At 47.0% G+C, this 27,834-nt stretch overlaps 1 protein-coding gene across 2 annotated transcripts in view; it reads left to right on the top strand.

Annotated features, from left to right (window-relative positions):
- The first annotated feature begins 18,035 nt into the window (after positions 1-18,035).
- Positions 18,036-27,834, top strand: part of LOC122392355 (TBC1 domain family member 4-like) — a 103,902-nt gene continuing 94,103 nt past the window's right edge. Inside the window, exons 1-2 of one of the 2 annotated variants that reach the window (XM_043387141.1) lie at positions 18,036-18,333; positions 22,355-22,492. In XM_043387141.1, coding sequence (XP_043243076.1) covers positions 22,373-22,492 — 120 coding nt within the window. In that variant the 5' untranslated portion in view covers positions 18,036-18,333; positions 22,355-22,372. The remainder of the gene's footprint in view (positions 18,334-22,354; positions 22,493-27,834) is intronic. The other variant, XM_043387140.1, reaches the window with a different exon arrangement.

The raw sequence follows: 27,834 nt of genomic DNA, 5'->3' as shown, positions 1-27,834 counted from the left end.
CAGGCTTTATGGCCAAGCGGTGCTGCCGTGACCGGCTCTGTATATACATACATCTATATAATGTCGATAAATAGATGCACCAATGCGAGGTTTTGGCGCCGCCTGTCGGGCGCCGGTCTGCCGGTTCTGGGAACACGGCTGGGGGGCCGGCCGACGCCGCGTATTTACAAATTGCAACCGAGCTCCGCCGTGGGGTAAGGTGGGCAGGGGTTTTCGCACTACGGCTGCGGTCGAACTACCGTCTGTGGTAGAAACTTCAGGGCGATGGCGCGTTTCATACGAAATGTGGCGCAATGTTTTTTTGCTTCTGAACTTGTACTGTTATTGCTGTGAATTCTTGAAGTGGGAGTGTTTCAATAACAATTTGTGGATTATTTGAGTTTCTTTATATAAACATAGAATAGTATTATGAAACATTGTGTGGAAACTGCAAATACTGATATGATCAATTACTTAGTTTGGGAATTGATACACATTTTGTAGAGATTTGTCTGACAAATGGTGTAACAAACCTCAAGCATATCATGATCTGAAGCTGTTGCAACAAATCAAAATTGCTTTGTTGGAAAGACTGGAGCATGGTTCAAGATGATGTGTAAAAATTCAAGATTTGTGGGAAAGCTTGTGACTGTAGAACGGAAACAGTTCTATATGATGGCTCAATCAAACATGGAAATGGACGACAAAAGTAGAGTTTCAACATTCAGCATGTGAGAATAACTTCAGAAATTCACAATTCTTGTAGTATTGCATTCTTCTTATGTACAGTTATAGGTTTTGTTAGGGTATTTGAAATTCATTGTGTCAGTTGATATATAGATGGATTGCGGACAAATTTTAGAATCATTGCATGGAAGCTAGGTATAAGGTACTTGTTTGGTAGAAAGGTATTGATGAATGCCATGATGTGCCTACAAAAATGCAAGCTTACTAGCAACTAGTTTCTGAATCAAATCGAAAGTATTTGCCATGAATGTAAATATGTACCTGCAAAGTATGTCAATAAATTTGTGTGATGTTGACCAGAGAGCTTTATCATCTGGGCATTTATGTCGCTTCTTGCATTAGGTGTTAAGCATAGTAATTACGGATGAACTTTGTGCCAATGTCTTCAATGCACAATGTATGTAGCATGTCTACAACCCTCACTGATCCTAGCTATAGGCATTTGGCACCAGCAAGACCAAGGGCATGAACTTCACAGTTGCTCAACCTTTTGTCATGTACCACCAGTCACTTTTTTACTTAGGTGCACATAGCAGTACACACAACAATGTGCAGAGGGCCTACACAAAAACAACATGATTAGTGTGCACTATGCACAGGATTGTACCCTGATTATTTGAATATTTTGATAACTCAACAAGTCAACAGTCAACAGTCAGGAGTAATTATTGAATATCACATTTATTATACATCACTTGTCAAACAAGAGCATGATGACACACATTTTGACAAGCAATCATGGTAGTATTTCAATAAGTTGGACAGTCATCTCCCTGGGCGTCATTTTTCCAGGAAGGTACCTCTGCACTCTGCAGGTGTTGTGGTAGGCTAGGTTGAACTGGGTCAAGTTAGGCGAAGTATGTAAGGTGGTTAGGACCCGGTCGGACCGTAAGGCCTGGTCAGGTTGATTTTAATCTTTCATTCTAAATCGTCATAACCTATTACCTATGTTTTTGCTCCAGCCTGAATTTCATTAGGTAATGAGTTAATTTTGCTTTGTTTTTATCTGTCTTGTTTTGTGTTTTTGTCCCTTATATTTTACCCCATAGGCAAGGGTGGAGCTTTTCCAGGGAAGGTGGTGGAGCATGATTGGAGGCGCTCAACCAGACGGCATAGGAGGGCACGGTTTCTTAACGCGCACTGATGCCTGATTCAAGCCACGCTGTCTTCATGCGTGGCGGCGCGCTGCTTAAAAGTCCCTAAAAGAACGGGAAGTGATGCCGATAGAACCTTCAATCATTCTGGGCTAACGCTTATGACTTGGAAAAAGTCGCGGACGCGATCCCAATTCAATCGAAAACCTGTGGGCTCTTGTTCAGCAGGAGGTTTATGAAGAGCCACCCGCCATAAGCACTGCTCAACCGCAGGCACAGGTTTAGACGGCGTTGGTCCGCATCAAAGCCAGTGTGCTGGAGAATCCATTGGCTGAAATGCTCCAGAACATTCGCCACTGTGTGGGTTCCTCATTTCCTCTCTGACTGTCCTTTGAAACCACTCCAAAGATATGCAGAAACCAACGAGGTGAGTAAACTGTGTTTTTATGAAAGGTGGCTACAAGCTCAGTTAACCCGCGCCCGGCTGGGGGTCCTGGATTTCCACGCCCTGCTGGCGGGGGGGGGGGGTGTTTGAACACCCCCCTTGTAACTCGTCTCCTGGGCCACGCAGCGATACGGGGAAGGCGGCGTTCGAAAGAGCGTCAAAAATAATGACGAAATCACTTCGGTCAATTTTTTGGTCAGGTCAAAGGTCAGGTCACCAGAGGTCATTGAAGGCAAAATTTCGCCGATTTCCAGGTCGAATGTCGAAAATTTCCAAGAAGCCAACGCATAACTCGGGAATCAATAGAGCTACAGCGCCGCGGAAAAGCGCATTCGATAGCCCTATTAACGCCCTTTCTGAGTAATTCTCTCAGATTTGACCTAACGTCAACGGTTTTGCCTGCAGGGGGCTAAAAATGCAAAAATAGCCGATTTTTTTTCGAAAACAGTTTTTCTGCAATAACTTTTGACCCAAGCCTTGTACGAGCTTACTTTTACAGGCATCGTGTTCCTCTCATCAAGACGCATCGAATGAACTATAATTTGACCTTGAAAGGTCAACTTGAAAATTTGACCTCAGGTCAAGGTCATGACCTGACCGGAAAGGGTCATGTTGCATATCAGTCGATCCGTATCGTCGAGCTGAACACATTTAAGGCGTTTTCATCGCTCTAGCATGCCTCTATCAAAAGTTATTTGCGAAAAACTGTTAGATACCATTCGTGACCTAAGATGACCTCAGGGCATAAACAAGGGTCACGGACACCATTGTCATGTTCAGTGTGTCTAAACCACTTGTAATTCGGTGTTTGGGAGTGTTTATAATGTCTTTCATCCAAAAGAGGCGCATTTCAATTTTCTCCCTTTGACTTATAATGGGGAGGTCGCAAAATTGACCTGACCTTAGGTCATCGATATCAAAATTCTGAGATATACATTTTGTACATGCTATTGCTCTTAGCAATCGCTGAAAGTTTCAAAGCGATCGGTCACTCGGTGTAGCTATGACATACATTGAAAGTTTTTATGAGGTGAGGTCACTTCAAGTGACCTGTTGACCTGACCTTGAATGACCTTGGTCTGAAATTTTCACAACATGTGTAGAATTGATGTATGATAAGGTGTACCAAAAACGGCGGCGCTCCGCGCCGCCGTTTTTGAGATATTCGCGAAAAACCACAAGGGGGAGGGGTGTTCAAACACCCCCCCCCCAGCAGGGCGCGGGTTAAAAGAAAAAGTACCAGATTGTTTTGCTTTTACAGCGGGAAGAAAGGTGTCTGGATAATTTCGTTACACCCGCTGTGATGTTCAAATGGTTGCTAAATTCGAAATCAGCTCCAAAAACTAGCCTAGAAACATGTAAAACTCGAAAAAGTGAACCGAGGTCATCAAAGGTCGTTGAGCTGACCTGACCTTCAGGTGACCTTGACACCCACCCTAATGCATGGGACCAGCATCATATCACATGTTTCAACGCTTGAAACCACGTGAAAACTGCAACCGCGCGGCTAATGCGAGCCGACATACGCCGAATCGCGATTCGGGCCAAACATGGTCTCGAGAAATAGGTCACAGGTCAAAGGTCATTTGGGTCAGGGTCATGAAATTTTCAGGGTAGGTGTAAAATTGATAAAATCGGGGGTGTTGAAAGTTTCGTCGCGATCGGACGGTTTTTACGCGAGTTACTCACGAAAAAACCGATAAAGCGCACTCAACAAGGCAGAAATATGCGCATGCGATATCCTATACTGCGAAAAAAGGTGCATCATTTTCGAACGTCGCCGACAAATTGTAATTACCCTAAGCTCAGGCAAATGTATGGTAGAAAATCCCTCAAGTGAAATACACTACGGCGGAAATAAAATACCCTACGGCGGAGCTCGGTTGCAATTTGTAAATACGCGCCGACGCCGGCTCGGCGGCCAATCGGCGCAGAGCGCAGCGCGAGGCGGCCGCGCCGCGACCAATGCCCGGCCGCCGAGCGACACCAATTGCACCTCAAAAGAAAATAAAACATTCATTCAAAGTAAAACAAAATGTTAGATCCAAAGTAACTGCACGACTTATGCCGATGTCTTTTGCCTATACAGAGGGGCGGCTGTAATGTGAGTGGGCTCCACTTATCTCAATAGTTCTGTAATTCGTATAAAACGGCTATTATTTTGAGCACTTTCTTTATGGGTTTTCACAAATAATGTATTTTTGAAATATTACAAAGCAACTTATAGATACAATATTTCAAGATAACCAGGCGTTTGACTCAATTGAATTACGAAATATAATTTCTTTGAAGACTGCTAAAAAGCAATGGAAGTGCTACATTCCTCCCAATGGCAATGATGTATTATTCTAGGATATTTTCTATTTCATTTTATGGACGTAATCTCTTGATTATACCTACCACAAACGTCGAATGCAGACTAGCAAGTTAAAAGAACTTGCTATGTAGATGGTACAGTTATTGGCGCTAATGTGTTTTAAATTTCGTATGATTGTCCACTCAATTCTCTACAATCTGTCGATCTTCTATGAGCCGTTATTTAAATTAATTCGTAGTCAGCCATGCCCGTTCTCTCGTGGCTGTCATTTCGGGTCTCGCCGCCGATCAATTCTGACTATAGGTGTGTAATACAACTGGCACACTTCTTGTCATAGCTCATTTAATTAGACGTTCATTGGCCGTGAGGTCACGCATAAGCACAAATTGTTGCGAATGCCATTATTGCCATCACAGACCCACAAGCCGTAATCGCCACGCCATATGTGGGAGGCTTTTGATTTCAATACATACATACATACATACATACATACATACATACATACATACATACATACATACATACATACATACATGCATACATACAGCGCACCTGTAACTCATAACTGCACGTGTCTCATTGAACAATGTTTATCAGCAATTATTGCCAAGATAACTAGAACAATTATTGCAAGGAGATGGAGATGCCCGATAGGTACCTATGGGTTGTTACAGCCTGCAGCTGTGCTCCCGGGTGACAGCTGTTGTGAATCTGCAAACCTTTTGATACGGTGCGCTCAGAATATTGCTATAATTGCTATGCCTATCCATAGGCGTAGGAACGTTTTCGAAAGTGGGGGGGCCAAGGTCCCAGAGGTCCAAAACCTAACCTACCCCCAAAATCCGATTTCTCCTCGGATTTCGGCCACTTTGTTTTCGCAAACATGATCAGAGATAAAAAATCGAGACAAAAACAAAAACAAAATTGGTTAAAATTTCAGGGAGACTCCCGTCCATAAACTCAAACTGATGGACGCGTTCCCCTGTCCTCCGCAGCCGTTGGCACCCATGCAAATTCCAGAGGCATCCAGCAACTTTTTCATTACGAGCAAGCGTGAAACGTGCAAAGCGAGTCTTTAAAATATACCTATAAAAATCAGCATGAACGGCCCAGCTAGGCTCAGCCAGACCTATAACGTTTTTAAGAGGTTTTATATCAGCGACCACTGCAACTGGGCTGATTGACTATCAGAGGCCGGTGTGGGACTTTTAGAGGTCGGTCTGGGCCATCAGAGGCCAGTTTAACCCTCGCCGGACCGGACCTATAGGTTTTCTGGGGCGGGGGGCGGGTACGACCTTCCTCGCCGTTGCGCCCCAGGTTGAGCTAGCGCGTCGCGGAAAAACGAGCGTGTGCGCTGTTACAAGACGCAGAGATCGATACCCGATTTTAAGGTTCTAGGTCAACCGGTGACCTCTGAGGTCAGGTCAAGTGCCTCAAGGCACGGTTCCGTTTTTGATGAATAACTTCGCAAAAAACGGCCGCAGAGCCACGATTTTGCCAGCATCGTGTTCGCCTCTCTCAGGCGCGTCGAATGATGTACTTTTTGTTTGGGTGAGGTAAACTGAGGGTGTTGACCACGGGTCACGGTCAGGTCAGCGCCCCCAGGTCACGAAATTGGTCGAAGGAGGTCATGTCGCATATCATTCGATTCGGCAGGTCTTCTGAGTCCATTGATGGCTTCCCCGACTCGCTAGCTCAATTTGATCGGTAGTTCTTGACGACAAACTTATATGACCCTTATAACTTCATAAATGACGTCGCGCAAGGTCAACATTGCAAAAGTGACGCATCGAACCTTGCAAGGAGTGCATGAAAGATTCAGTGTGCTTGAGATAGTTGAAGATCGTTTACGGCGCCAGAAAAAGTTTTCAGTTTATCCCCATTGACTTATACCTAATGGTGAGGTCACGAAAATGACCTTAGGAAAAATCCTAGATGTACAAGTTGTGAGACTCCTAATGGATACTAGGTCCTCCAAGGTTCATTTCCCTGTGAAATCTCCTCTGGCAGTGAGGGCGTTGCGAAGTTGCGACATCTGAAGACCGTGCAGAGGTTCACTTATGACGTCATAGGTCAGTGACCTGACCTGACCCAAAAATGTGGTTGATGTCAAAAGATCCGGCTTGGATCAAAGGTCAGGTATGCCAAGTTTCAGCTCTCTATCGCTAGCGTGTTCGGAGCTATCGCGAAAAAAAACCCTATGGGGGGGGACGGCACCCGCCCCCCCCCCCCCATCGGCCGGTGAGGGTTGAGGCCCTCAGAGACCAGTACAGGGCCTGCAAAGGGCAGGATGAGACATTTAGATGCCGACTTGGGCCATCAGAGGCTAATGTGGGCCCTTACAGGCCAGCATGGGCCCTCAGAGGTCAGTGTGGGACCCTAAAATGCCGGCATGGGCCGTTGTTGGACCCCAGAGGCCAACAGAAGGCCCTCAAAAACCAAGATGGGCCTCAGAGGCCAGCATCGGGTCTTCAGAATCCAGTGCAAGGCCCTCAGAGGCTAATGCGGGTCCTTACAGGCCAGCATGGGCCCTTAGAGGTCAGTGTGGGGCCGTAACAGACCGGCATGGGCGGGACCTGGAACCTAGAGACCAGCGGAAGGCCCTCATAGGCCAAGGTGGGCCCTCAGAGGCCGATGCGGACCCTTAGAGACCGGCATAGGATCTTCAGAATCCAGTGCGGGGCCCTTAGAGGTCAATGTGGGACCCTAAAATACCAGCATGGGCCGGTGTTGGACCCCAGAGACCAGCAGAAGACCCTCAAAAACAAAGATGGGCCTCAGAGGCCGGCATCAGGTCTTCAGAATCCCGTACAATGCCCTCATAGGCTAATGACGGGTCCGTACAGGCCAGCATGGGCCCTTAGAGGTCAGTGTGGGGCCCTAAAAGACCGGCATGGGCCGGCGTTGGACCTCTAAGGCCAAGATGGACCCTCAGAGGCCGATGCAGACCTTAGAGGACGGCATCGGGTCTTCAGAAATCAGAATTCAGTGCAGGACCCTCAGAGGCACCTAAAGGTTAGTCTTGGGACCCCAGAGACAGAAATGAGGCCACCAGAGGCCGGTGTGAGGCCCTCAGACGCCGACTGGGCCCTTAAGGCCGGTTTAGGGGCCCTCAAATGAGGTCAATGTGGGTTCTCAGCGGTCAATGTCGGCGCTTGACCGCCACTGAAGTGCCCTCCAAGATCAGTGTAGGACCCTCAAAGACTGGCTTGGGAGCTGTTAATAGCTAGCGTGGGATTCTTGAGCCTCGTGACAATCGAATAAGGGCCAGAGCCCCATACGCCCATGGGGGCCCATTGGTTGTTTGGGGGGGGGGCAAATGATATGATGGCCCCCTGATTAGCCTTTGGAGGGGGAAGGGCATGGCCCTGACCCCCTCTCTGCGACCGCCACTGCACTGAAAGTGGAAGGGAAGGGGCAGATACAGACATTGCTGGCCCCCAGCCTGTTTGAGCCGAGGCGGGGGCATGGTCACCCTGGCCCCCAGCTAGTACGCCTTTGACGAACTATGCCGACCCCAAGCAGATCCGGTCAAGCGTTGGTCGTTTGTATACGCATTCTCCTGCACCGTGCTAGTATTGTCTTACACCTTTTCAGTGCTCGCTGTCCCGTGCCTCGTATTCAACAAAATGCTGTCACCAGGACCCACAGTCTTGTCTCTGATATGGTTTCCTTCATTGAGTGAAGGAAATTGCGGTCAATAACGCTGTAGAAACAAAAGGGAATCTTCATTAAAGGGCAAGCTGAATTGTTGTCAAGTTACCGGGTGGTAGCACTGGTACCTAGGTACAGACAGACACTTAAGTCAGTAAAAAGTGGGGGGGGCAGTTAACATTGCTGGCCCCCCCCCCCACCTCCGAAAGTGGGGGGGCCATGGCCCCCCGGCCCCCCTGTTCCTACGCCTATGTACCTATCACTTGGACTGCAATATATGTACGTACCTAGATAGTGAATTGCAATACCACCTACGAGATATCGGGTTAGTATGGTAACGCACCAACTTGGCATGTGCTCACAACAACTCTAAAACATCGGACTTAAGAGCAAAGTTTAAGCTCAGCCTAATACCAGTCATATTGTGAACCGTGCACTGCATGGTAATGTCTTGTGTTTTATTTTGTCTACGCAGTGAATTCGAATACCGTTAAGCTGATGGGACACATCACTAAACACGGTGATCACTGTGATGAATTGACCAATAACATGGCAGTGTATTTTTATATAATAAAATGAGGCCGAAAATATAGAACAAGCTTTCGTCTTACGACATCATCAGGTTCTCAGCGAAACGATAGGCAATGCATCTCACTGCCATGTTATTGGTCAATTTCATCACCAAATTTAATTATTTGATCACGGCAAAAGCGACCATTCAATATATCAAACATCACTAAACAAGTCAACATTTAACCTGTTCTGTTCTAAAGGCTAAGCAAACCCGATTCACCGGACATCCCCATTCCATTTTAGTGCATTTACCAAATAGCACAGCACAGTAAACGTTGGATTATTCAACTATCGCAAAAACATCGCGATAATAAAAATAAAATGAACTTGAGCCGCCATCGTCACTGCCGGAGAAGGAAACAGCGGAGACGAAAGTCACCAGAGCAGTCTTCATACTTCACAGCGTTCTCGACAGTCAGCCGAGCAGTCTTCATATTTCACAGCGGTCACGAAAGTCGACAGATCAGCCTTCACAGCGGTCACCAAAACCACCCGGGCTGCATATGACGGTGCAGCGGCCGCGGGCCGGGGCGATATACCGCATCCGGCGGCCGCGGCGTGGCGTGGCGGCTACCCGGTCATCCCGGCCCGTCGCTCCCCGCTCCTCATATACTTGGGAGAGTGGAAATTCCATTCGGGGAGGGGGAACGATTGCAATTTGCAACACCCTCAGTGGTATGATCAATAGCGCTAAGTACTCCTCTGACATGTGCGTTCACGGAAGGGGCCGATGGGAAATTTGCAGCACATGGGAATTGCGTTCGCCGTTCGGCTGTGGCGTGGGCGGCAACGGGAATCGCCGCTCACATAGCAGGCGTCACAGACTTCTCTATATATAGAGAGAAGTCTGTGCATGCGTCGTTCCTTCGATGAGCTATCCAGCGGCTTAGGTGTAATTCACTGCAATTTCTATGCCAGGGGAAGGTTAATAGGGGGAATGAAGGTCCCCCTCCATCCCCTTCTTCCACCAACCACAACAACACGGAGCTGCATAACACGATACTTTGGCGGCAATTTCTGTCAGTTAGCCAAAGGAGCAAGTAATACAGAGTGACCCCAAAAAGACGGGCCCCAACTTTCGATAGCTGTCATTTTCTTAATTGTTGTCAAAATCAATTACATGGTAGTTACTTCGCAATGTTGGCAACATCGTATACAAATTTGGGAATCCTATGTCGGTTTCTTTGGATTCTACAACAGTTCTTCGAGATGACTGCATTTTGGAACCGTTCTTGATGTGCAAAGGGTAGACCACAAAATTGTCAATGTTAGCAGCTCGCCGCTCGGTTGTACCTCTCGTGAGGGTTCTAACTTCTACATGGCTTAGATGGGTGTCATTAGCTGCTTTTGGGCCCTCCCCTGCCCTATAGCCCGAAATTTGATCCATCCAAGTCTTAATTTTGGGCCTCAAGGGGATCCTTTAAAACCCAAATTGCGTCTCGAAGATCACATTCACGCTTCAATGCGGGTTTGAATGCACCTCACGGAAGAACAGGGCACTGGGATGGATAAATATGCAACTTCAAGAACAAAACAGGACGGTACATAACATCACTGCATCCTACTGCAACTGTCCAAACCATTCAGAACATCCCAGGAAGCGTGCATGCTGAGCTGACGTATGCGGAAACAACTTCATGCTGTTGGCAAGGCAATGCACGAAAAAGCACGGCGGTAAATCTACAGCACAACCTTTCAAACAATGTAGTACGTCTCATCAATGTGCTCAATAATCATATGTTTGTAATTCGACCACTGGACAGCTATCGAAGCCCAGAATATGGAAAAAAAAACAGAAATATAAAGCGTATGTGTATTTTTTGGTCCAAATGCTAGGTACAAGTAGGGGAAAGTGGGGTAAGACGGTCAGGGTATATACATAAGACGGGCACCCCTTCTGCAGACCAAACCAATAGCGCTACGAGCGAGAAAAATTAGGACCAGAATTGCCTTTTCCACTACGCACCACCATTGAAGTCTGGTGAATTTGTGTTCAGTCAATAATCTTTTAATTTGATTTTTTAAGCCTCATTTCATTGAAAACATCCATAGTGTATTGTGCAAGCTTTTGTGTGCAGAACTATAGAGTTAATAACTCGCAATCACTTGTGGTATGCCACCAGTGTTCATTTACCGCGGATTTGCTTTGCCTGCATCAAGTTGTCCACAGAGAAAATCGTGCTGAACTTTTGACATTGAGTTTGGGGCAAGACGGGCAACTATGGATCCAATGGGTCTGTAATGGAGAAAATATTTTTGTTGCTGTAGGAAAAAAAAGAAGCATTTATGTTTAGAATATTTTCGATTTCGATACTCACAGACATGTTAGCAATATTCCTTCGGCACAGTTTATTCTCGAAATGAATGTGAGAAACGGCTCTACAAGGTTTCTGAACTAGGGTCTATATACGAGCATACGCCTTCTGCACGAATCTCGTATACTGCCTTTCCCCCCGAAGCACTTGAGACCAACGAGCGACTGTATCAATGCGGCTAATCTCGGGCATTTGTTGCGAGCTGCGCTGGTCGGTGAAAGAAGCTGGCCGTCTTGTCCTACCCGTGTGACCGTCTTACCCCTTGCGGTGGGGTAAGACGGGTATTTGCAAGGTCTTGCAAGAATAGCTGTAGTTTTTTTTTTTGTTGAATTAGCTTTAAGTCTCATCTTCTGGCAAATGGAAGTAAAATGTCTAAAAAGGTTTTCACTCAGTTTCCCGTTTCTATGGTGTTTCTAACCGGCCGAAAAATGGCTCCAAAGTGAAGGTGCCCGTCTTACCCCACCTTGCCCTATGCTGCAATGTTAACGTGAATAATAGGTGCATACTGCATGTAAATGCTTTATTACGGAGCGAGCGAAGCGAGCGGAGTCTCATACTGAATTAAGGGAAAATCCTGAGTATGAGCGGCCGGCCGGCCGTGGGGACGCTCTTCAAAAGCTAATATCTTAGGAACGGGACATCCGATTGACAAGCGGTCTTCTTTACTGAATGTCACTTGGACGTAAAAGTTCTGTGGTGTGATGGCCACCATGCGTTCTTGCCAACCACCGCACGTGGCGCGTGGTAAAGCTGGACATTTTTTAAGAACCCCCAAAATTGCAACCTCAATAACGGCACAACGGCTGGGCCGATTGAATTGAAACCCGGTACACAGTTAGGTCTCCATCAGATAATTCATCTGCATGTGTTAAGGTTGGGGTGCTGCTGCACGTGCGCACGTGCAGGGGTCGTTTCCAGATCTCGAGAACGGCTGGACCGATGGCGCTCAAATTTGGTACACGGTTAGGGACCAGTTAGTAGGGTGCCGTGCACAAGTCAGTTGGGACCCATTTTGCACGTGCGCACGTGCAGGGTGCCGCTTCCAGATCTCGAGAACGGCTGGGCCGATTGTGCTCAAATTTGGCACATCGCTAGAGACCGGTTAGTAGGGTGCCGTGCACAAGTCAGTTGGAGGTACCCTCTCGAAATTTCGCACGTGCAAGGCCCACCCTCTCGCTCGCTCCGTTAGTCGCCCCATAAGGCGTTATACTGGTAGCCACTTTTTTTTGGCAATTCGGTGTTTCGGAATACGCTCATGTTTATTTAAAGGTTCAAAAATCAAGGATTTACTTTACTCTCCGTCGTTAACATGCATGTAGGTAGGCACACCTATCATCTAGTTATTATATTACTTTCCTTTCTAAAAGGGGGCATGAAACAGTTATTTGTAAAAAAAAAAAAAACAGTTGAAGTGCAACATTAAGCCCCTTCAAGCCATTGAAGTTGTTGTTTGCATCAAAATTCCAACCCCTACAAGCACTTGACTTCCGCTCCGAATGCTCATTGCTCATATACCCATGTAGGCCAACGGCTTTCGGGACTGGTGCCCATGACTGTGACGTCATACTGAAGGCTGTTGCCCACTATGTGACGTCACATATGGGGTTGGCGGTCGCACCTGTGACGTCATAATACATTACTTCCTAATGCGACACGCTGCGTCCAGTATAGCCCGTGACCAACGCCAACCGCAGCTGTCCTTCGATACTTCGATACATGAGCGGAGCGTCGATGTGCGTGCGAGTCCAGTCAGGTGTGAAAAGGTCGATAGTTGCCACCAGAACGAAATAATTTGCTTTGGCCATGGACCGCAGGCCAGAAATGTATCATGACTCCAGAAATATCAGCCGCTAGGCTGAAACCGTGGGATTATTCCCATGCGAATCTACTTATTTTGTCATGCCATTCCTCACCAATCAATGAGTTTGGCGTGGGTGGTGTCAACTTCCCAGAAGTGGATGTTTCGTATTTATCGAGAGTTGCTAGGAGTTCAGCGGTCCCGATGCTGTATTTGCGTGTCAAAGATGAAGCAGGTTATTGAACTTTATGTCTGTTCTATAAGGATTCCTTCAGGCCACTTTTGATGTGCCGTACTATTGTAGTCAGAAGTTGTCCGTTTACCTGTTGATAAATTTCAGACTTTGTAAAGCCAACAAAAGTAACCCTCGCCCGTATTGGTGTTTTCCCAGCCGCGAACGTAAAAGTATGTGGGGAGGGGGTCCGTTGGACCCCCCTCTTGCTGTTTGGCCCCTGATCGAGCTAAAGCTTTGCCGAAAAACGAGCGTGTTGCCCGTGACTAGAGGAAGCCGCTGATTCCCAATTTTAACCCTATTCCTGGCGGGCTTCGCCGGGACAAGAAACTGGCGGGTGGGGCGATTCGGCCCCCCTTCAGATCTCAAAAACTACACATCGCAGCGACAAACGGCAAACGGCGTTTGATAGGTCGTTTATAGATCTACAACTTTTACATAAAACATTTTCAGGTCAGGTCAATATTGAGGTCACCAGAGGTCATCAACGATAAAATGTTTTGGAATTAGTTACCTATATAACTTTTAAACTAAGAAACATAGAGACATAAAACCATACATTTTTTGTTGCTCTCGCCGAGGCGATGCGAAATAAGTATGTGATGACCTTCACAGGTCAATTTGAAATTTGACCTGAGGTCAAGGTCAGGTCATTCATCAATGAGGTTGTGGGGTATGGTCATGCTGCATACCAAACGACGCGCCTTGACCAGGCGAGCAGTTTGGTACCACTTACAAGTCTTTAGCACCATCGTGTCGTGATTTATTGACAGAAAAACGCTTTATGACGTCACATGACCTCAGATGACCTTTGCCGGTGCCCCTGTCAATTAGCGGCATCAAGATCATCACCGATGAGATAATCTTCCATAATACTGAGAGAATTGGGTGGTTTTGACTCGTTTACACGAAGCAGGAGGCGTTTCAATATTTTCCCATAGGCTTGCAATGTACCTAAAGGTCACGAGTCTGGTCTGACCTCAGGTCACAGATATGAAAGTTCTGAGATATACAAATTGCACATACTGGTACCTTAACTAAAACCTGAAGAGAAGAAATTGATCGGTCAAAAACTCTAGCTCTGGCGTGATTGCAAACTTTTCTGAGGTGGGGTCACCAAACCGCCTCTGGTGACCTGACCTGACCTGACCCGGCAACTTTTTTTTTTGTCAAAATGTGCGCAATGAATGTTTAGAAAAAGTCACCGAGTATGAGCTTTCAGTCTTGCGGTGTTTGGCAATGGCACAAGAAAAACCTGAAGGGGGGCCTTAAAGGCCCCCCCGCCAGGAATAGGGTTAAGGTCCTAGTTCATTGGTTGACATTCCAGGTCAGGTCAAAGACCCAAACGTCGGGAAAATCGGGACCTGTTAGAATGTCGTATAAAGTGTGACTGCCATGAGGTTTTCCGGGGTGCTGATCACGAATATTATCATGTTAGTTTTGATTACAGATGATGTCTTCGCGCATTCAGGCCAGGTCGGGTCAGGTCAGGTCAGGTCAACCAGTAGGGGTCCTGCCGGGTATTCATAGTAGGTGTCAACCGCCTCTGACAGTTCGTAACATGTTGCGAAGGCACTAAATCTACTTCGTAAATGTTCAAATGGTTGCTTAATTCGAATTTAGCTAAAAAAAAACTAGCCTAGAAACATGTAAAACTCGAAAAAATGAATCGGGGTCAGTAAAGGTCAGTGACCTTACCTGACCTTCGGGTGACCTTGACATCCATGTTTGAACGCTTGAAACCACGAAAAGACTGCGAACGCGCGGCTAATGCGAGCCGACACACGCCGAATTGCGATTCCAGCCAAACATGGTCTCGGAAAATAGATCACAGGTCAAAGGTCATTTGGGTCCGGGTCATGGAATTTTCAGGGTAGGTGTAAAATTAATCAACGCGAGGGTACTGAAAGCTTCGTCGTGATCAGCCGCTTTTTACGCGAGTAATCTGAAAAAAAAATCTTTCCCTGTGCCGGCGAGGGTTAAGCCGTGCACTATGTGTAGGGGGTCAAACGGACTAGTCCTCTGTTTTTCACGATTAACTTGCGTAAAAGGCGACGAATCGCAACGAAACTTTCAATACTTTCAAGCAATTAGCTTTATTATAGCTTCCTTCCAAATTATATGGCCCTGACCCAAATTACCTTTGACCCAATGCTGTTAGGCCGAATATTTTTTAAAGACTCAGACTCCAACTCTGACTTGGCCTCAACAATCATGAATCAACCCCGACTTCAATGCGACTTCAGCTCCGGCTCCGGATATTTATATCACGAGCGCATATCATGAGTTAGGTAAGTTCAAGTCTGGTATCATCTCACCTGAAGCATTCCTCTGTGCCATGAGCTATGTGCGTTCCAAACCCTTTTACTGTTAACAACAATAAGATATTTTACATTAATAATTATGCAAAATGTTATGGAAAGGTAAAAAACTCAATATTTTAAAGCAAACAGGGTTATGAAACAAATTAAATTCATGCAATGTGGACTCCAACTCCGAAATCAGAGTCGGTAAAATTTTGACGACTTAAGGTGCGATTTGAGACTTCATGCAGAACTGTCGACTCCGACCGACTCCGAAAACGGCTCTGACTTTGACTTCCCAGTCCTACTTTGACATTACTTTGACATGCGACTTTTTCTCCGAGCGATCTAGGTATCAGGCAAAAATAGCAATTCGACCAATTACATGTACCTACCTATACCTATCAGCGCATATCATCTGTACAATGCTAGGCACTAGGCAGTGGCTAAAGTATACGATATAGCAACTATAATTTTCAGCTTTTGTTGTGGAACGGAATAGCTAATTATATTTTCATAGAATTATCCATGTAGGTACCTACTATCTACTCCACCCAACACTCATGGGCAAGTAGGTATATACTAAGCCCACCGAGAAGGCGGATGACCAACTAAACCCACGTGTTTCTGCCAGTTTTATTCGCTCTCCATTGAGCTACCAATGGTAAGCCGTGGCTCCTGTCCAGTTGGGACGATGGGCTGGCAAGCTGGGACGGGAGACCAACTGAATGAGACAAATGGCAGGCAGGCTAGGATGAGAAACATGAACCAGACCCGATGCCCGATGGGTTGGGACGACTGAGGCGACAGTTACTGGCGAACTTGGTCTGGGATGCGCAGGGGCTCGGGAACGATTTTCAAGTGGGGGGGGGGGGCGAGCCTAAAATACCCGACATGATGGATATGAAACAGTGGCGTAGCTAAGGGTCTAATGGGACACGTACCCCCCCCCCCCCTCATCGGGTTCAGAGGGACCCTCGGGTCCGAGGGGCCCTGCGGCGCCATTTGACCGCTGAGGGTTAACGATGACCATATTTCGACTCATAAGGGCCCATGGGGCTCGTTAGAGCACCTCATGGGCCCTAAATAGTCTATAAGATCTCCATAAGGGCCCCACGCCGGTTTCTGAGGGCCTCTTGCGGCTTTTAAGGGCTCCTCGGTGGTATCCAAAGGCCCGTTACTGGTCTCTGAGAGTTCTTACCGGCCTATGATGACCAGTTCTAGGGGCATTTCCCGCCTGTTCCCACACTGATTTTTCTGAGGGCCCATAACGGCAACTGTCGGGCCCTCATTGGCACCTGTAAGGGCCCACACCGGTGTCTCTGAGGGTTTCACACCTCAACTCTGAGTGCCTACACCAGTGCCTATTAAAGCCCTATATCGGCGGCTCTGAGGACCCAACCAACACCTGCGCATCTAAAGGCCACCCACTGGTGACTTTTGAGAGCCCCACACCCGTGACTCTGAGGGCCCCACCGGCGTCTGACAGTACCATACCGGTCTCTAAGGACCCCACAAGACTTCTTCTGCCGGCCTCATAAGGGTCCCTTGCCGGTCACTGAGACCCCTGCCGGCTTGTAGAGGGTTCGTATCAGCAGCTCTAAAGGCCCCACACCCGTCTGTAACGGCTCCACACCAGCGTTTTGAGGGCCCACAGCAACGCCTGTAAGGACCCTCACCAGCGCCTCTGAGAGAATCACACTAGCACCTCTGAGCGCCCACACCGGCACCTGCATGACGGCCCCACACCATTGCCTCTAAAGGCCCCTTACCGGCGGCTCTGAGGGCCCTACGCCGGTAATTATGAGGGTGCTAACGATAACCGAAGGCACCACAGCTGAGATTTAATCCCATACCGGCCTTCCGAGGGCGCCACGTCAGTGCACTCATTGCCCCACACCCCTCCCTCGCGCCCGGAGCGGGTAAACTGTGTAATAATACCTATAGCAACGATTTTACCACCGTTGTACGTTACGCATTTCTCAAAGTTGACTCAAAATGGTCCAGTATAAAATCTGGCCTGCCAAACTAATGGCCAAGGTCAGGCCCAAACCAAAGCGGGATGACAATAGCAGATGTCGTCAAATCGATACTGTATCAGCAGAAACCATTCAGATGGCTAGGAAAATGCCGTGTGTCGATGCTTAGGTGCATAAAGGAAACAAGAAGGAAATAAGTCCGGAAAAGGGAGGATAGAGCCTTTCTCGCTGCCTCAATGTTGAGGGGGCGCCGCCCCCTCGGCTCCCAAGTTGGGGGGGGGGGGGCAAGCGCCTCGCTGCCCCCCCTGTTCCCGGGTCTATGGGGATGCGGAAGAGCAGGTTGGATCCTAAATCAATGGCCACCGGTACAGCGCGGGACAGATAGTTCAGAAAAACTATCAACAATGCTGATTTTGCAATTCCGAACTGCCACAACGAAGGCTGGAGATTAATTGTCGGAGCCGCCAAACCAGCCCATTATCTCAAGATTAGTTATCCATATATTCCTCTGACAATGAAGGTATGTTGTACTCATATTTTGGTAGATTTGGTAGCAAACCGTTTTTTCTGCTATGGTGACATTTGATACGCATGCGAACATTTATGGCGCGAAATAACCGACATCACATGCAGTCGAAACATTAGTGTTTGTTTTGTCAGTTTCGTGTGTTGAGTGTTTTTGTTTGTTTTAGTTTTAAAATGTCAGTGATGTTTATTTAGAGGTAAAGTGACGCCTCTGTTCCTTCGAAGTAACTCAAAATCGAAGCAGGTAATCCTGAATAAGGAGCTGAAGCGCGCCTTCAAAACAGCTAACACAGCAGGAGCCACAGCCTGAGCCAGGAATTTAGCTTTGTGCTAAGTGCCAGCCTCCTGTCCAAGACCAATATCGATTGAAAGGTGAGTTTTAGGATGCCTATATTGTTTAAAGTCCTACATCCATTATGTTTTGCTCAGTTTTTCGAAGACCTACCTCAAAGACTTGCTGACAAAGACTTGTTGCGAGCACGAGGGAAATATATTGAAGTGTCTTGAATTGTTGGGTGCCTCAGTGCTCAGGTGTGATTAGAACCGATCAGACTGCATAGAGGTAATTCAAAGTAAGTGTTCCAGCTTAACTTATTAGCCTTTGAGTTTGGTTAGGCTCATTGTAATGATATGAACCATTTCTGTCATATCTCTCGTGATACTTGCATCCACTGGTTGGCAATCTTAAAGCTAAAACAGACTTTCCACAGCCAGGAAATTGCATTCAAGAGCGTAAGCAAATACGTTAAAATTATACTGGCATCATTTGCATGCAGGATCTGTGTATGCTTGTTGAGAGCGTGAATTACCTAATGTATTTGAATAGGTAGGCTCTTGCATGCCATTTCCTGAGTGCTGAAAGAGTCTGCTTCAGCCTTTAGACTTGCCCATATTTCAACATCCCAGCCCAGGACATATGATGATGGTCAGAAGCTTGATGAATTCAGAACCTTAAAGCTTAAATAGGTAGGTCCTTTAAATAATGCATCCAATTAGGTTAAGCGTTGGAATAAGTAGTCTTTGACCAATGCACCTATCCATCTGCACTGCAGCTATTACATTGACAAGTGCATCTGGCTTCACATGGTGAGCCAGATGCACTTGAAACTATGAAATTTATTTTTCCTAGAACTATTACCAAATCCGATCTAACCCAAGCTACCACCTACTTTATATCCACATTTAACATTACACTCCCTAACCTAGTTAATTACTAATCTTGCACCTAAATTTTGCCCCTGAGATGACACTCCAGGAGGGTAAGCATCTTTTATGCCTAAGCAAAATAATACTTATATGGGATATGAAATATATGATAAAAATGTGTCTTCTAAACATTCTTAGATATGGTGTTGCACCGTGTTATTTCTGGAAGGGGTAAAATCTGAACAGCTTCTATTATCCAGACAGGTTCAGACTAGTTTTATGCACCCACAACTCAGTTGTGGCAACTGATTTGAAAGTGAGCATTCCAATTTCCAACACTAAATATCATCCTTCGCCATATTCCATTTTGAATGAACTCCTACTGTTATTTGGTATTTACTATTTACCCTACCTACCTTCACTGTCTTTAAGGTGAATGCATCTTGAAATTATGGTACCTTTCAAGCATATCATTACCCTTAACATGTAAATCCTAACCCAACTTATAGGATACATGCCTTGACTTACTGAGCCTTATATCCATGACTTTTCAATTGGTTATCCTTCATTGAGGCATAAAACAATATATGTAGTATGAAATGATCAATAGGTAATGCCTTATGCTACTGATCATTTCATTCTGTAGTTATGTAATTTTCATTGCAAAAACAACCATTGCATTTTGCTGGTTGGGTTCATAGATGTCATTCCTTGGCACCATGTCAGATAAAATGAGATCAGCCAATATCTACTTCTCCTTCACTCTTTTTGGAAATTTGTGCTCCAGACCATCACCTTGGTCGGCTGCATCCTATGCTCGGTGACAGGCACTTCTGAGCTGCTACTAGCCAAGACTGGGCGTTTTGGTGGTTAGGCTGCTGATATAACCTGAACGAGGACTTGAGCACCCGTTTTCAGTCCTGAATGCCGCAAATAATGTTGCATGACCAACTTGGAGACGGTATTTCTCTTCACACACAGTCGGTTGTCCTTCAAGTCTTGTTGTTTATTGGTGCCGTTTTTGCTCGGACTTTGCCACGCTTTTGGCACTCTACTTATGGCAGTTTTTCTCTCTCTTCTCGTCAGCGTTTGTCAGTGACAGTCGGCGAGGTCGGGCTTCGAGGGTTCTTGGCCAGTTTGCGGCTAACTGGTGATGGTAATGAGTCAGACCACAGTTCATAGTGTGATAGATGGCACGTCGATGGGGCTTGCTCTTGCACCATGGTTGATACAGGGTCTGCGCGTTGCGATTGTTCAGGGAACGGTTTCCGTTAACAGACTTGACCCAGGGCCAGGTCACGAGGCTTGGTCACGCGACCGGTCAACAGGCGGCTGTGCTTATGAGTTACACGTGCCGGCAGAATTCCATGCTGTAGGTGACGGTATTACGTGGAAGTAAAACATAACCCGTTCCGATATTATTAATCAATTTCGGGACAGTGGACATCCTGTAGCGTCCCACAAGCCACTTTTTTGTTCTTAGCATAGAAGTGCTATTATCTTTTGGGAGTCTTTGTTCTGTTCGGGTCCCACACACAGGTACCCATGGTCAGGTTTAAATGTCGCATGACGTTGTTGCCGCATGCCGAAATGATTTCGAAAAAAAAAATCGGCAATAGGCAATCTTGGTCATCTTGCATGTTATTGGCAAGTATGTTCTACTCAGCTTAGTATGCAGATAATTACGGAGCGAGCGAAGCGAGCGGAGTCTTACGTAGAATAACGGAAATTTCTGAGTATGAGCGGCCGGCCGGCCGTGCGGACGCTTTTGCGAGGCTTATATCTCAGCAACCACTTGACCGATTTACATGCGGTAATTTTTGTAGGGTAGCTTCATTCCTTCTACCAAGTATTGGACTATTCCCGATGCATGTGGGTGACCCCTTATGCACGTGCCACGTGCAAAACGAAGAGGTGTCAGTTTTGCAATTGTTGCAATATCTCGGTAACTACTTGGCCGATTGCGCTCAAAGTTGGCATGTAGGTAGGCACCCACTAGGCACTGCATGTCCATGTGCCAGAGTTGGGGTGCTGCTGCACGTGCGCACGTGCAGGGGTCGTTTTCAGATCTCGAGAACGGCTCGACCGATTGCGCTCAAATTTGGTACACAGTTAGCAACCGGTTAGTAGGGTGCCGTGCACAAGTCAGTTGGGACCCATTTTGCACGTGCGCACGTGCAGGGTGCCGCTTCCAGATCTCGAGAACGGCTGGGCCGATTGTGCTCAAATTTGGCACATCGCTAGAGACCGGTTAGTAGGGTGCCGTGCACAAGTCAGTTGGAGGTACCCCCTCGAAATTTCGCACGTGCAAGGCTCACCCTCTCGCTCGCTCCGTTAGTCGCCCCAAAAGGCGCTATACTGGTTATACTATCGGCGAAAGGGATTCTTCCACTCATGAAATATTATCATCTGCCCATTTAAAAACGGGGAACATGATTACAAAATGCTGAAAGAAATAAGCTTTTGCGAGTCGTGCGTCTCGTTTTCGAGCTGTTCTGCGAACGTTAGCGACTGATGGTATCACGAGTGTCAAGAAGAAATTTTTCTTCGTCACCGATTGCTACACTCTGAATGCTTATACGCCTCCCGAGTCCTGTTATCTCCGGTCAGAGTTGGCTGCTGGCCCGGACGCGACGTAAAAAGCCATCGGGCCAGCTACAATGATCGCCGCGACCCGGGCAGAATATCCTGCTGTCCGACCAATGGGCGGTCAGCATGGCGCCGCCGGCGGCTCCCATTGGTCGACGGCCGGGTGGCGCAGACGGCTCCGAACATCCACAGGTGTTTTGGCGATAATAATCACTGATATATTTATTGATATCACTTCAATTGTGTGAGGAAGCGATTTTTAAAGGATCCTGATAAATTTTCAAGCAATGAAATGAAACCAACGCCTCATAATAATGAATGTATTCCGAAATAAATCTAAAATAAATCGAGAGCACAATTTCGGGCGTAGCTTATCATTAGGCCCCAATTTGAGATAAGATCGCAATTGGAAATCTGATGATGGGCTGAGCCCCAAAACTGCTATCTCGATTTATTTTAACATTGATTATTATAGCGCTTTGGCTAATTTATCACTTACCTAAATATCCACGTATGTATTTGCTCAACAACACGACGTGGGAGCACATTTCGGTCGTGGATCTGAGCTGCGTTTTGGTGCGCCACGGTACGCGCCACGCGGACTGTCAGATCCACTGTGCGTTGTTGTCAGATCCACTTCCACTGTGCCGTGTTTCAGAGAGAGTGGTCTGCCGCCATGGAGAGCCAGCGTTACTCGGCGCTCTACCTGGGCCACACGGTGGTCAGCAGCGGCTACAGCAAGCACATGATACCGTGGGTGGTCAAGGAGGTGCTCCGCCAGGCGCGCTCCGAGCAGGTCAGTGAGCGGGCATCCCCCCCCCCCCCCCGGCGCGGCGGCTGCACCCGAGTCAGCCCCGGCCCCGGGTGGCTACCCCGGCCGAGTCTGCCCTGCCCCCGGCGGCTGCCCCGAGTTCCTCGACCCCCGGTGATCGCACCGGGTTTCCCGACGACTGAAAAGTTCGTTTTTTTCCAAAAGTGGTTTGACTCCAAAATCATCTGTGTTCATGTGTTCATACAAATTTATCTCGTAATTCAACCTCTGAAGCTGTTCCAAGAAATTCATGCTTTAAAAACTTTGCTCTCAAGATTTGTTCTCGTTAAATAGACACATGCACAGTGCGAGTGACAAAATATGCGAAATATGATAACGTCCTTACTCATTGGGTACAACTTGAGCCCAATGTCACTGCAATGGCACAAATATTTTTAAGTTTCAGCGAGGTCAGAATCTAGTACCTAAGTAGTTTTGCCTGATAATTATCCGTTAACAATTTTCACAGCAATACGTCATCATTGTTTTAAAATTAAGTTTAAAAATCGAAAGATAAAATAATCGGGAATAGTTCACATGTCAAAATCATGCGACGCCTAACTTTTTTCATGTTCACTCTTACCGCTGCCTTGGCTTACCTTTTTATAAGCTCATCGTCGCGGTGATTGCCCGGAAGTGTGGGTGCTGAGCGCAGGCTGTTGGACGATGGTCTTGGCCCCGGGCCGGACCGTCGCTCGCTCGTCATACTCGGCGATCGGACAAATCTGGTCTCGAGGCGCCGTCGAGTTTTTATCCCACCATCTTCGTTTTTTTTTTTGCTGGCCTCATGACAAACTATTAGGCAGCTATCTATGCCCGCGTGCAGGGTCATATTGTGAGCACAGGTAATCACCAGCCATAGAAATAGGGCATCCGTGTATTCATTTGCTATTCAGCAAATGTATACACGTCAGCACCAAGTTGTTGAATGTACTCATGGAGGCGTTAATAGTAATTCACCGGCGTGCAATGGCAACTAGTGGCAACCTGCGGCAGAGGTCGTGCCACTTAGTGCCCAGAGGGATGTCTTTATTCTGTATTTATTCGGTCACATTCGGTTCCTAAATCATCTGAAAACCGTTTACTTAATGGTAAGCAATCAACGACTTTATCACCGCGTAATTATTTATTCGGTCCTCTTTTGGGTCTCCGTCAGTTAGGTCAGGCCAAAGGTCAAGGTCAAATCACCAGAGATCACTACAAATATAAATCGCATATTCATTTCCATTCTTGACAAATAACGCAACTGTTTGTGAACAATTATAAGGTAGCTACCGCAATGACCCACCCCCAAGTCGTCAATAGCTCTCTTTAAAGGTAGTGTGCCACCTTCCAATGATTTCCCATTTTATTTTTCCTAGGATAAAAAGCTTCTGTTTTTACCTAATATCGCAAAAAAAATCAAAAATGGGCCTATAATAGTGCTTTTTCACCTAAAAGATTATCGGTTTTTCGATATGTATAACAACTGTAGTGGGCTGACCTGCAAACAGGCGTCGGCAACAATCGCGAATGCGGCGCACATGTGACAATAAGCAAATGTCATGATAGAGTTACGACGTACGAGAATGAGTTATCAGCTGTCTAATCGTAGACAACACAATGTCGAATTTAAACTGTAAGCCTGTATTGGTATTGTTTCTTTAATTTGGCTGTCGAACATTAATTTATGGTTTGAAATATGATTTTATGTAAAATAATTGATATGAAACAGCCGTCTCTAAAGTTATGACCCTATCTCATTCTCACCACATGAAAGTGGCAGAAATGACAATGATCAGCTGACGCATTTTTCTTGGCCGAAGTCAGAGCGCGCGGCCCGACGCACCACCACCGCACCACAAAGTATGAGCAGAAGCCACCTGCGGTAGACCGCGCCCAAAGCCAGGGCCCCGGTAACGTGAGGTAGCCGAGTCGGGGCAGCGTGCGCTGACCCAAGCCGGGGCCGCGGCTTTGGGCGCGGTCTACCGTATCCCCGGGCAGCCCCGGGCTATCACATGACACCGGGAGGACGCGCGGCCCCGGCTTGGGTCAGCGCACGCTGCCCCGACTCGGCTACCTCACGTTACCGGGGCCCTGGCTTTGGGCGCGGCCTACCGCACCACCTAACAGGCGTGTTCGAAACCGCAGGAGATGATGATGAACGGGTTTATCGAAACTTGATTGGATGAGCCTATCGGTAATAGCGATTTCAGTGTGTGCATTTATTGTTCATAGTAGTGTGAAATGTGGTTGGGGTACGACCGACAATCCGTCGGGGCAAATTTCGCACTGGGGTACTCAAAATTTGAAGAATTTAAGACGTTTCCATGAGTTTTGAAGGTATGGATAACTTCTAAAAATCCGGTTCTCCTTATCTGGGCCATTAACTCCATACGGTCCAGGAAAGCTGGCACACTACCTTTAATTCGTTTCTGTGGTATATCGTCAGATTTGTCCTAGGGTCATGTCATTGTTTCCTGAAAGGGAATTTCGAGATAGTTTTATTTACAGAAGCTGTATTTCTGCAATGTTTTCAGATACATTGCAGTTTTTGCCATGTATATTAACCAAACGCCGTTAATAACAGTACCAATTCGCCGGTTCCGTAGCCCAGTCGGTAGAGCGCTGGACTCCGCGTGGTGAGAGCACGCGTACCCGTTTATAAAAGTCCGGGTTCGAAGCGCGACGGGCGCTTGACGTTTATGGGCCTCCTGACAGGCAATGGGTGCGGTTGGTGGCAGGCCGTAGCCAGCCGAAGTCAGTGAGGGGACCGGCCGTGCGCGGCTATGTGCGCACGTTGAGCTTTGGACTCCAAATTCTGCCATAGCACCGGAATTGCGCGATCGGAGGGCAGAGGGCAGGGTCAACGCAACAATCTTCGCTTAGCGGGGGCTCTGTCCTTGTGAATCCTTCCATTCAAAGGGAAAAGGGTTCGGACTAAATTTATTAAAAAAGAAGAGATCATTTTTTATCAATTGGTACATATTTATCGATACAGTAGTCATGACCTTTTGTCTATATTTTCAAGTTCTTGATTTATTTTTCGTAAAAATCATTATTCGGGAAAGATCATGTCGCAATCAGCCAATCTGTCTTTCCTAGACAAGGACATTTAGAGCATTTTCGTACGTATAATTTGCTGCTGTCTGCGTCGAAATATATTTCTGAAGAAGAATACGAGACTTCGGAGATAATGTCACTAATTAATGTCTGTTGACTAGACCAAGGCCCGACTAGACCCCCCCTGTCTTAGAGTTCAGAGGCCAGTTTTACCAACAGAAAAATAGCAGCCCGGCGCAATTTTTCTGTCAAAAACCAGCCGACGAGTTTCACCAACCAGGCGAAAAAATATCCGCCGGCGTGAAAAAATATCAGCCAGAAAAATAGCCAATGAGTTTCACCAACGGCAAATGCGGCATTAATGGAGTGTTATTTTGCGCCATTATTTGTAGAAAAACAGCCCAAAAAATAGACGGGGGACCCCGTCTATTTTTTTGATGTCGTGTTGGAACAATTGGCCTCATTTGTTACTAATTATCGTGATTTGCGCTTCCCAGTTGATATAATAATTAAGTATCATTCATGGCCAATTTGTAAAGCATCTGGGCTTCAAGATTAGAAGAGGAATACTGATGATATTGCGTAAAGAAAGAGCCTTTGTCACCAGGCAGGACCAAAAGGAACCAACAAGACTGGTGTTTGGTGTTGTGGTGCTAGTTTTTTCGTTTATATTATCTTTTTGCTACAAGCACCCAACAGCAAGATGATAGCACATTATTAACTAGTGGTCAGCTTACAAGTTCATTGCTCTTGCGGGTCGCACGGAAGTGGAAAATAATGATGGAAGATCATTTTTGAAAATTGAAGGTGCTTGAACAAATGCTGGAAGAAGAGACAGAGAGGGTAGGCTCATTGGACTCAAGATTTTAAATAAATATGTCACTGTTTTCACATATTCAGCTACATTTGACAATGCAAGGCGCCAACTACTGATACCACTACTACTTTTGGGTGGAACTTACTTGAGCTGTGTGGAATAGGGAAGGTGCAATGGACATGGCTAAGACCAAAATGGCAAGATTTTCAAGATCAATGACAGTAAATTAAAAAAAAAAGAAATTGAATAGCATGAAAGAAATGTATAAAGGCTTGTTTTTGAAGCCAAACGTGCAAAGTTTGCATGGTTGCGAACCCGAACAAACTTGCTGTCATAAGATTGTGCCACTGAGCTCAGCAAGTCATGCTGCCAATATTGAAGGAAAAGAAAATAATAGTAATGTTGTAAAATGTAAATGAATCCATAACTGTTGTGTGTGCACTGTGCTGATATTGAATGCATGTGTATCTTGCATGCATGAGTCATGCAGGGATCATGTTAAAACTGGCTGTAAGTATTGTGAGTTAGTTTTGTAAAATTGTGGGGGCACCAGGCAAATTGCGGCCGAAATGTTATTTGTTCACCTCAGCGCTGAAATTTCTGCTCACAGAGTTTTCAGATCATGCGCCGAAATGTTCATGCAGCCCATCCGTTACACTGGTCATGTTGACAGTGACAAGGATTTCTTCCCAGTCTCATGTTGAAATACAATAATAATTCACTTAGCTTGATTTTAGCTTATGTTTTTCATGCCAGTTCCTAGAATAAAGCAGCCAATATTTTCTGTCATGTGAGAAATATAATAACAATATGCACAATTGCAGGCTGTGGCATGTTGTGAGGTGTTTCCTTGTTTATTGCTGAGGTTTTTCCAGTCTCTGCTGCAAAATCGGTGATGAATCCACCATCGTCCGACGGTTTCGATGACGCCAATCATCGGCGAGTGTTGCTGTGATGGCCGACCTGACTGAGCGCACAGCGGCAGCCGCCGTCGCCAATAACGACAGTGAGGACACCTCCGAGTCGGACGGAGACGCCGCCGCTGACGACTTCACCGTGCTGGACGAGGTGGAGCGCTCGAGCCGACAGACCGTGCACCGCGTGCGCTGCCCGACTGGCTGGCGCACCTGCAGCCGATTGGCGACCGGCGGCCGGCGCCGGCCAATCTGCCGGCGCTCTACCCCGAGCTGCGCGCCCGGCTGGCCGCCGAGGGCATCGAACAGGTGTTCCTGGTGCAGGTGACCGTGCTGCCCGAGCTGCTGGCGGCCGCAGAGTCGCCACTGCCACCGGCCGACCTCTGAGTCTCGGCGCCGGCCGGCCGCTCGGTGCCCGCCGTGTTCCGCCAGTACGACGCCGACACGCCGCTCTGCGTCCAGCTGCTGGGTGGAGACACAGTGGCACGAGGGGGCGCCAACTGGTGGCGGTGGGGCCGCGCGGCCCGGCCTCCCTGGCTGATCGTGGTGAGCAC

Source organism: Amphibalanus amphitrite, unplaced genomic scaffold (assembly GCF_019059575.1).
Source record: "Amphibalanus amphitrite isolate SeventyFive unplaced genomic scaffold, NRLGWU_Aamphi_draft 000483F_arrow, whole genome shotgun sequence".
NCBI classification, from domain to species: domain Eukaryota; kingdom Metazoa; phylum Arthropoda; class Thecostraca; order Balanomorpha; family Balanidae; genus Amphibalanus; species Amphibalanus amphitrite.
The sequence above is the reverse complement of the archived record's forward strand: the minus strand, read 5'-3'. Positions and strand labels throughout refer to the sequence as shown.